Source organism: Saimiri boliviensis, chromosome 14 (genome assembly GCF_048565385.1).
Source record: "Saimiri boliviensis isolate mSaiBol1 chromosome 14, mSaiBol1.pri, whole genome shotgun sequence".
Taxonomy (NCBI): Eukaryota; Metazoa; Chordata; class Mammalia; order Primates; family Cebidae; genus Saimiri; species Saimiri boliviensis.
Genome location: NC_133462.1, coordinates 12,153,425 through 12,163,932, shown reverse-complemented (window position 1 = coordinate 12,163,932; position 10,508 = coordinate 12,153,425). Strand labels below are relative to the sequence as shown.

At 50.0% G+C, this 10,508-nt stretch overlaps 1 protein-coding gene across 5 annotated transcripts in view; it reads right to left on the bottom strand.

The window, feature by feature from the left end:
- Nucleotides 1-5,187: 5,187 nt before the first annotated feature.
- Nucleotides 5,188-10,508, bottom strand: part of EML2 (EMAP like 2) — a 38,882-nt gene continuing 33,561 nt past the window's right edge. For all 5 annotated transcript variants that reach the window (XM_010350963.3, XM_074386174.1, XM_039466464.2 and 2 more), the window contains 2 exons: nucleotides 10,293-10,423; nucleotides 5,188-5,575 (listed from right to left, as the gene is read on the bottom strand). In XM_010350963.3, the coding sequence (XP_010349265.1) occupies nucleotides 5,450-5,575; nucleotides 10,293-10,423 (257 nt within the window). In that variant the 3' untranslated portion in view covers nucleotides 5,188-5,449. The remainder of the gene's footprint in view (nucleotides 5,576-10,292; nucleotides 10,424-10,508) is intronic.

Here is a 10,508-nt window from a genome sequence, read left to right as displayed (position 1 = left end):
CCTGGCTAATGTTTGTGTTTTTAGCAGAGATAGGTTTTCACCATGTTGACTAGGCTGGTCTTGAACTCCTGACCTCAAGTGATCTTCCTGCCTAGGCCTCCCAAAGTGCTGGGATTACAGGTGTGAGCCACCTCACCCAGACTATTTGTTTTTTGAGACAGTTTCGCTCTTGTTGCCCAGGCTGGAGTACAATGCCGTGATTTCGTCTCCCAAGTTCAGGTGATCTCTCCTGCCTCAGCCTCCTAAGCAGCTGGGATTACAGGTGCCCACTACCACACCCAGCTAATTTTTTATATTTTTAGTAGAGACGGAGTTTCATCATGTTGGCCAGGCTGGTCTCAAACTCCTGACCTCAGTGATCCACCTGCCTTGGCCGCCCAAAGTGCTGGGATCACAGGCGTGAACCACCACGCCCGGCCTCCTTTTTTATTTTTATTAAAATTAAAATGTTGGCCAGGCGTGGTGGTTCACGCCTGTGATCCCAGCACTTTAGGAGGCCAAGGCAAGCAGATCACTTGAGGCCGGGAGTTTGAGATCAACCCCCAACCCCCATAGCAAGACTCTGTCTCAACCAAAAAAAAAAAATATATATATATATATATATATTTTTTTTTTTTTTAATTGGCCAGCTTGAGTGGCGTGTGCCTGTGGTCCCAGCTACTGCACAGATAGAGGTGAAAGGATCACCTGAGCCCAGGAGGCAAAGGTTGCCGTGAGCTAAGATCACACTTCTGCACTATAACCTGGAAAACGGGGGGTGGGGGTGGGGGGGCATAAAAAGAAGACTCAGCTCTGCTGCTCTTGCCTGTAATCCCAGCATTTTGGGAGTCTGAGGCAGGAGGATCACTGGAGCCCAGGAGTTTGAGACCAGTCTGGGCAACAAAGTGAAACCCTCATTGCTACGAAAAAAAAAAAAAATTAAACACTTGCCGTGACTTAAAATTAAATGTAATTAAAAATCACATTTAATTAACAATTAGTCTCAAAATATTTTTAATTAAAATGTTTAGATCTTAAGGGAACAATATAAGGAATCCAGAAAATTGGATACTCCATGTAATTAAACACCCAAACCAAGACACAGGATATCGGCTGGGTACGGTGGCGCAGGCCTGTAATACCAGCACTTTGGGAGGCTGAGGCGGGCAGATCACTTGAGGTCAGGAGTTGGAGACCAGGCTGGGTGCGGTGGCTCATATCTATAATCCCAACACACTGGAAGGCTGGGGCAGATCACTTGAGATGAGGAGTTCAAGACCCAACTGGCTAACGTGGCAAAATCCCGTCTCTACTAAAAATACAGAAACTAGCTAGGTGTGATGGCAGGTGCCTCTAATCCCAGCTACTTGGGAGGCTGACGCAGGAGAATCACTTGAACCTGGGAGGCGGAGGCTGCAGTGAGCCGAGATCATGCAAGTGTGCTCCAGCCTGGGTGACAGAGTACAACTCCGTCTCAAAACAAACAAAAACATTAAGAATATTTTCACTGGCTGGGCGCGGTGACTCAAGCCTGTAATCCAGCACTTTGGGAAGCCGAGGCGGGTGGATCACGAGGTCAAGAGATCGAGACCATCCTGGTCAACATGGTGAAACCCCGTCTCTACTAAAAATACTAAAAATTCACTGGGCATGGTGGCACGTGCCTGTAATCCCAGCTACTCAGGAGGCTGAGGCAGGAGAATTGCCTGAACCCAGGAGGCGGAGGTTGCGGTGAGCCGAGATCGCGCCATTGCACTCCAGCCTGGGTAACAAGAGCGAAACTCCGCCTCAAAAAAAAAAAAAGAATATTTTCATCATCTCAGAATATTGTTTCGTATTCTTTTTTAGGCAGTGCAGTCTACTTCACTCCCAAAAGCAAACCCGTTCTTTCTTTTCTTTCTTTTTTTTTTTGATACCGGGTCTCACTCTGCTGCCCAGGCTGGAGTGCAGGCAGTGGGACGACCATGACTCAGTGCAGCCTCAACCTCCCCGAGCTCAGGTGATTTTCCCACCTTGGCCTCCCAAGTAGCTGGAACTACAAGGATGCACCTGTACAAATAAATAAGAAATAAAAATAACTTCCGTATGTTTTTGTAGTGATGGGGCATCCCCATGTTGCCCAGGCTGGTCTCAAATGCCTGGGCTCAAGTGATCTGCCCCACAAAGTGCTAGGATTACAGGTGTGAGCCACCAAGCTGGGTCCTGTGTGCTTTCATTTTACACCAGAGTTTAGTTATGTTCTAGAAATTCCAGCAGGGCACGGTGGCTCACGCCTGTAATCCCAGCACTTTGGGAGGCTGAGGCGGGCCGATCACAAGGTCAGGAGTTGGATGGAGATCAGCTTGAACGACATGGTGAAACCCCATCTCTACCACAAATACAAAAATTAGCCGGGCGTGGTGCTGCGAACCTGTAGTCCCAGCTACTCAGGAGGCTGAGGCAGGAGAATCGGTTGAACCTGGGAGGCGGAGGTTGCAGTGAGCCAAGATCGTGCCATTGCACCCCAGCCTGGGTGACACAGTAATACTCTGTCTGGAAAAAAAAAAAAAAAAAAAAGAAATTCCTGTAAATGAAGTCATAGTTTAAAATAAACAGAGCAGGCGCAGTGGCTCACGCCTGTAATCCCAACACTTTGGGAGGTGGAGGCGGGCGGATCACAAGGTCAGGAGATTGAGACCATCCTGGCCAACATGGTGAAACTCTGTCTCTACTAAAAAAAAAAATGCAAAAATTAGCCAGGTGTGGTGGTGCGAGCCTGTAGTCCCAGCTACTGGGGAGGCTGAGGCAGGAGAATCGGTTGAACCTGGGAGGGGGAGGTTGCAGTGAGCTGAGATTGTGCCACTGCACTCCAGCCTGGGCAACAAAGACCCTGTCTCAAAAAAACATATATATATATATATATATATATTCTGAATGCTCATTGATGGGCTTAGGGTCCCCTTCTCTCTCTGGCTCCTTCTAAATTTATGCTGAGACTTGATCAGGATCCTGGAGGGAAGCAAGTGGCCACTGCAAGGGTTTAACTGGGAGCGTTTTTATGGGCAGTGTAGAGGGACGGGCAGAGTGGAGGAAGCCACAAGGATGGGGCAGCACCAGGGGATCAGCCGAAGTGGGCACCAAGCCATCACCAGCCTAGGGCAGAAGGGACAGGGAGGGAGTTTGTTACTCATCTCCAGGGACAGCTGGAGTTCCCAGAGGAGCTGCGGTTCAGAGGAGGGAACCACAGCCACTGTGAGTGCGGGATGCGGGGAGGGGCCCAGGAAGTGAATCCCCTGACCTCTCTCCACCGGCCCTGCGGGTAGAGTTTGCACAGGGCAGTCTCCCAGGGCCCCGAGCAGGGGAAGGAAGGCTGAGAGTGACCCAGTGGGGGCTGGCGGAGGGGGGTCATATGGAGAATCACCAGCATTTTTCCAGTAGATCTTTCTGGGCGCATTTTTCCATGCAGGTCCTAGTCTGGCCACGAGGGGTCGAGAGAGCACCAGGAGCCCTGGTGAAAGGGCCGCTTCCGCAGCGCTGGGTCACTTTCCCAGAACCTGGGCAATGGGGAAGGGATGAGAGGTGGGAGTGAGCAAGGGGAGGTGGAGAGGAGCCTTTGACCCAAGAGCGGCAGAAAACTGTCTTCCAGACCTAAGGTCGTTAGGATAGGTCTAGTGCAAACTCCATCTCCAGGGTCGGTGGAGAGAGGTCAGGGTGCATTCACTTCCTGGGCCCCTTCCTGCTTCCCTTATTCCCACAGTGGCTGTGACCCCATCCTCTGAACCAGGCGTCCCCAAACTACGGCCTGCAGGCTGCATGCGACCCCCTGAGGCCATTTATCTGGTCCCCCGCTGCACTTCAGAAAGGGGCACCTCTTTCACTGGTGTTGAGAGGAGCACAGTATGTGGCGGCCCTCCAACGGTCTGAGAGACAGTGAACTGGCCCCCTGTGTAAAAAGTTTGGGGACGCCTGCTCTGAACTGTGGCTAATTGTATTTTTAGTAGATACGGGGTTTTACCATGCTGGCCAGGCTGTCTTGAACTCCTGACCTCAAGTGATCCACTTGCCTTGGCCTCCCAAAGTGACAGAATTACAACCTTGAACCACCTGGCCCGCCTTCAACCTCCTTTTTTTTTTTTTGAGACTAAGTCTTGCTCTTGTTGCCCAGACTGAAGTGCAGTGGCTCAATCTCAGCTTACTGCAACTTCTGCCTCCAGGGTTCAGGCAATTCTCCAGCCTCTGCCCAAGAAGCTGGAATGAAGGTGCCCGCCATCAAGCCTGGTTAATTTTTTGCATTTTTAGTAGAAACAGGGTTTTCCCATGTTGGCCAGGCTGGTTTTGAACTCCTAACCTCAGGTGATCTGCCCCTCTCAGCCTCTCAGAGTGCTGGGATTATAGGTGTGAGCCACCGCACCTGGCCAGAAAGTTTTATTTTAATCCAAGTTAGAGCACGATGGTTTCTATCACTTGCATCCAAAGAAGACCTAAGCAACAAGGGGTCCTCATCACAAGCGCTCTAACAGACTGATACGATTTGGCTGGGTCCCCAACCAGATCTCATCTTGAATTCCCAGGTGTTGTGGGTGGGACCTGGTGGGAGGTCATTGAATCATGCGGGCAGGTCTTTCCCGTGTTCTTGTGATAGTGAATGTCTCACAGGATCTGATGATTTTAAAAAGAGGAGTTTCCCGAAGGGCACAGTGGCTCAAGCCTGTAATCCAAACACTTTGGGAGGCCGAGGCAGGAGGATCACCTGAGGTCGGGAGTTCAAGACCACCCCGACCAACATGGAGAAACCCTGTCTCTACTAAAATTACAAAATTAGCCGGGCATGGTGGCGCATACCTGTAATCCCAGCTACTCAGGAGACTGAGGCAGGGGAGTCACTTGAACCCAGGAGGCGGAGGTTGTGGTGAGCTGAGATGGTGCGATTGCACTCCACCCTGGGCAACGAGAGTGAAACTCCATCTCAAAAAAGAAAAAAAAAGGGCGGGAGTTTCCCTGCACCAGCTCTCTTGTCTGCTGCCATGCGAGATGTGCCTCTCATAATGGTGAGGCCTCTCCAGCCACGTGGAACTGTAAGTCCAATAGACCTCTTCTTTTCGTCAATTGCCCAGTCTTGGGTATGTCTTTATCAGTAGCATGAAAATGGACTAATACACTAACACACACACACATCCATACACATACACGACTGTCTAGGCACACACCACATAAATACACAGACACACCTTAGTGCACGTGTCTTTATTTGTGGATGATATAAAAGAAAAAACTTAAAAAACACCCCAAACCAAACACCGGTGGATCCCCTAATCGACGTGACCCCTCTTCCCACCCGGATAAATAGAGATTTCTGTCTGTCAGTCTACCCTCCCGCCCCCATAACCCCCTCTGCTATAGACATACTCTGGGTATATATTACTCTACTCGGCAATAGACATCTCCCGAAAATATAATTCCTGCCCTGACACCTGACTCTGCCCTGGCCGCGTCAGACCACCCGCCACTGTAGCACACTGGTGTCCTTGCCCCCCGTGGTCAGGGCCATGCTGTCATCCCACAAGAAGGCCACATTCGTCACGTGGCTGCTGTGTCCACCGTATTTGTGGCTGAGGGCCTGTTATAAAGAAAGAAGTAAGGGAAGAAAGGTCAGTGGGGGCAATGCCACCCATGGGCCTCTTGTCTTGACCTGGTTCTTCCCTGCTCTTCCTCCTTTATTTATTTATTTACTTATTTATTTATTTATTTTGAGACAGAGTTTCGCTCTTGTTACCCAGGCTGGAGTGCAATGGCGCGATCTCGGCTCACCGCAACCTCCGGCTTCTGGGTTCAGGCAATTCTCCTGCCTCAGCCTCCTGAGTAGCTGGGATTACAGGCACGTGCCACCATGCCCAGCTGATTTTTTTTTTTGTATTTTTGGTAGAGACGGGGTTTCACCATATTGACCAGGATGGTCTCGATCTCTTGACCTCGTGATCCACCCGCCTCGGCCTCCCAAAGTGCTGGGATTACAGACTTGAGCCACCGCACCCGGCCTTATTTATTTATTTATTTTGTCACTTAGGTTAGAGTGAAGTCAGGCATGAGCACAGCTTCAATGCAGCCTTGACCTCCTGGACTCAAGGGATCCTCCCACCGCAGTCTCCCAAGTAGCTGGGAATCACAGACATGCACCACCACATCTGGCTAATCTTTTATTTTTATAGCAATGGGGTCTCCCTATGTTGCCGGGGCTAATAAGCCTTTTGTTTAGGAATCAACAGAACAGCCGGTGTGGTGGTTCACGTCTATAATCCCAGCACTTTGGGAGGCTTGAGGTCAGGAGTTTGAGACTAGCCTGGCCAACATGGTAGAACCCGATCTCTACTAAAAATACAAATTTAGGTAGGACGTGGTGGTTCATGCTTGTCATCCCAGCCCTTTGAGAGGCCAAGGCAGGCAGGTCACCTGAGGTCAGTTCAAGACCAGAATGGCCAACATGGTGAAACCCTGTCTCTACTAAAAATACAAAAACAATTACCCAGGCATGGTGGCCCGTGCCTGTAGTCCCAGCTACTTGGGAGGCTGAGGCACGAGAATCCCCTAAACCCAGGCAGTGGAGGTTGCAGTGAGCCAAGATCACACTACTGCACTCCAGCCTGGGTGACAGAGGGAGACTGTCAAAAACACAAAAAACAAACACAAAACCCAGCAGGGCACCTGAATGATTTATTCAGCAAGTTAATGACCTAAATAGAAAAAGTACTGTGCACAGGGGGAAGGCTGGTCTACATGAGGAGATTTGAGAGATAAGCAAATGCAATGTTTGGACCCTGGTTCAAACTATCTGTAGAAGGCCAGTCTGGGGAACATCAAGGAAATGTTAATGTGTACTGGCTATTAGATCATATTTAGGAATTGATGTCTTGTTTTTGCCTTCCTAGGGATGAGGCATGTAAGAAATTAATGCTAATGAGTAGGAGTGGTCAGGGGCTTGTGGATATATAGAAATTATCCTTATTATTTTATTATTATTATATTTTTGAGACGGAGCCTTGCTCTGTGCAGAACTCCAGGCTGGAGTGCAGTGATGTGATTTCGGCTGGCTGCAACCTCTGCCTCTCGGGTTCAGGCAATTTGCTGCCTCAGTCTCCTGAGTAGTTGGGATTACAGGCGCCTGCCACCACGCCTGGCTAATTTTCGTATTTTTAGTTGAGATGAGGTTTCACCATCTTGGCCAGGCTGGTCTTGAACTCTTGACCTCATGATCCACCCAGCTCGGCCTCCCAAAGTGCTGGGATTACAGGTGTGAGCCACTGTGCCTGATCTTTTTTTTTCTTTTGAGACAGCGTTTTGCTCTGTGTCCCAGGCTGGAGTGCAGTGGCATGATCTTGGCAACCTCTGCCTCCTGGGTTCAAGCGATTCTCCTGCCTCAGCCTCCTGAGAAGCTGGGATTAGAGGCACCTGCCACCACGCCCAGGTAACTCTTTTTTTTTTTTTTTTTTTTTTTTTTGAGACAGAGTCTCACTCTGTCTTCAGGCACCAGGCTGGAATGCAGTGGCACAATCTCGGCTCACTGCAACCTCTGCCTCCTGGATTCAAGCAATTCTCCTGCCTCAGCCTCCCAAGTAGCTGGGACTACAGGCGCGTGCCACTACACCCAGCTAATTTTTGTATTTTTAGTAGAGACAGGGTTTCACCATGTTGGCCAGGATGGTCTCGATCTCTTGTTCTTTTTTTTTTTTTTGAGATGGAGTTTTCGCTCTTGTTACCCAGGCTGGAGTGCAATGGCGCCATCTCGGCTCACCGCAACCTCCGCCTCCTGGATTGAAGCAATTCTCCTGCCTCAGCCTCCTGAATAGCTGGGATTACAGGCACGAGCGACCATGCCCAGCTAATTTTTTGTATTTTTAGTAGAGACGGGGTTTCACCATGTTGACCGGGATGGTCTCGATCTCTCGACCTCGTGATCCACCCGCCTCGGCCTCCCAAAGTGCTGGGATTACAGGCTTGAGCCACCGCGCCCGGCTGGTCTCGATCTCTTTTTTTTTTTTTTTTTTTTTTTTTTGAGACGGAGTTTCACTCTTGTTACCCGGGCTGGAGTGCAATGGCGTGATCTTGGCTCACCCCAACCTCCGCCTCCTGGGTTCAGGCAATTCTCCTGCCTCAGCCTCCTGAGTAGCTGGGATTACAGGCACGTGCCACCATGCCCAGCTAATTTTTTGTATTTTTTGTAGAGACGGGGTTTCACCATGTTGACCAGGATGGTCTCGATCTCTTGGCCTTGTGATCCACCCACCTCGGCCTCCCAAAGTGCTGGGATTACAGGCGTGAGCCACCGCGCCCGGCCTCGGTCTCGATCTCTTGACCTTATGATCTGCCTGCCTCGACCTCCCAAAGTGCTGGGATTACAGGCTTGAGCCACCATGCCCGACCGTAATTTTTGTATTTTTAGTAGAGATGGGGTTTCACCACGTTGGTCAGGCTGGTCTCAAGACGATCCTTCTTGACCTCAGATGGTCCATGGCCTCATCCTCCCAAAGTGCTGCAATTACAGGCATGAGCCACTGCATGTAGCCACATATGTGGTTTCTTAAAACTACACACTAGGACAGGTGCTGTGGCTCTCGCCTGTAATCCCATAATTTTGAGAGGCTGAGGCAGACAGATCACTTGTGGTCAGGGGTTCAAGACCAGCCTGGCCAACAAGGTGAAACGCCATCTCTACTAAAAATAAAAAATTAGCTGGGTGTGGTGGCACGCACCTGTAATCCCAGCTACTAGGGAGGCTGAGGCAGGAGGATCACTTGAACCCAGGAGGTGGAGGTTGCAGTGAGCTGAGATCATACCACTGCACTCCAGCCTGGGCAACAGTGAGACTCTGTCTCAAAAATAAATAAATAGGTCTGGCACAGTGGCTCAACCTGTAATCCCAGCACTTTGGGAGGCAGAGGCGGGCAGATCACCTGAGGTTGGGAGTTCGAGACCAGCCTGACCAACACGGAGAAACCCTATCTCTACTAAAAATACAAAATTTTCTGGGCGTAGTGGCTCATGCCTGTAATCCCAGCTACTAGGGAGGCTGAGGCAGGAGAATCACTTGAACCTGGGAGGCGGAGGTTGCAGTGAGCTGACATTGTGCCATTGCACTCCAGCCTGGGTAACAAAAGCAAAACTCTGTCTCAATAAATCAATAAATAATAAAAGAAGAGAAAAGAGAAAGAAGAAACGGAAAAAAATGCCAAACCTGGTAATAGCTGAAGATGGGTAGTAAGTACAGGAGGGGTCACTGTACTAGTCTTTCTGCTTTATGTATGAACATTTCCTAGGAAAATGTTGAAACAACCCCTCTCCTGTTAGAACCAGAGAATGGTAAAATTAACATCCGTTTTTGTTTTTTTTTTTGTCTTTGTTTTGAGACAAAGTCTTGCTCTGTCACCCAGGCTAGAGTACAGTGGTGCAATCATGGCTCACTGCAGCCTCAAGCTCCTGGGCTCAAGAAATCCTCCTGCCTCGGACTCCCTTGTAGCTGGGACTACAGGCGTGCACCACCATGCTCAGCTAATTTTGTGTATTATTTGTAGAGATGGGGTCTCATTTTGTTGCCCAGGCTGGTCTTGAACTCCTGGTCTCAAGTGATCCTCTGGCCTCAGTCTTGCAAGCTGTTGCAATTACATGTGAGCCACTGCGCCTTGCCTTTGCCTCCCTTAAAAACTTGTAAGTTATGGTTGTATCTTCTGTGTCCAGGTACACAGTAGGTGCTCAATAAATATTTACTGAGGCGTTAACAAGGATAAAATAACCAAAGAGCTCAGAATTGCAGTTGCTCAGAACTTCAGAGAGCCATGTCTCCAGCATGACACACTCTGAAATTCATCCACCTTTGGGTTAGGAAAGGTCCTTGCCGGGCGCGGTGGCTCATGCCTGTAATCCCAGCACTTTGGGAGGCCGAGGAGGGTGGATCACGAGGTCAAGAGATCGAGACCATCCTGGTCAACATGGTGAAACCCCGTCTCTACTAAAAATACAAAAATTAGCTGGGCATGGTGGTGCACACTGTAGTCCCAGCTACTCGGGAGGCTGAGGCAGGAGAATTGCTTGAACCCAGGAGGCGGAGGTTGTGGGGAGCAGAGATCGCGCCATTGCACTCCAGCCTGGGTAACAAGAGCGAAACTCCATCTCAAAAAAAAAAAAAAAAAAAACCAGAAAGACCCTTGTGATCAAGACCACTGTCCTCCTTGTACAGATGGGAAAACTGAGGCTCAGAGAAGGGGTGGGGTTGGACTAGAGCTGCCTGAATCTTGTCCCCACCGCTGCTTGCTAACCCTGTCCCCCCATCTCCCTAAGGGACTCACTCGAGGCTGACAGCAGGGGTAGCTAAACAGGTGAACTTTGCCAAAGTCGTCAGCTGAAGCCAGCAACTTCCCATCGTGGGAGCGGGCCACTGCGTTGATATCCGTGCCGTCCGCCCCTTCGCACCAGATCCCTGTGGGCATGACGGAGGGAAGTGGTTAGATGTCAGCTGGAGGCAGAGGCTGCCAGCAGGAGCAGACTGCCACTCCAGCCATCCT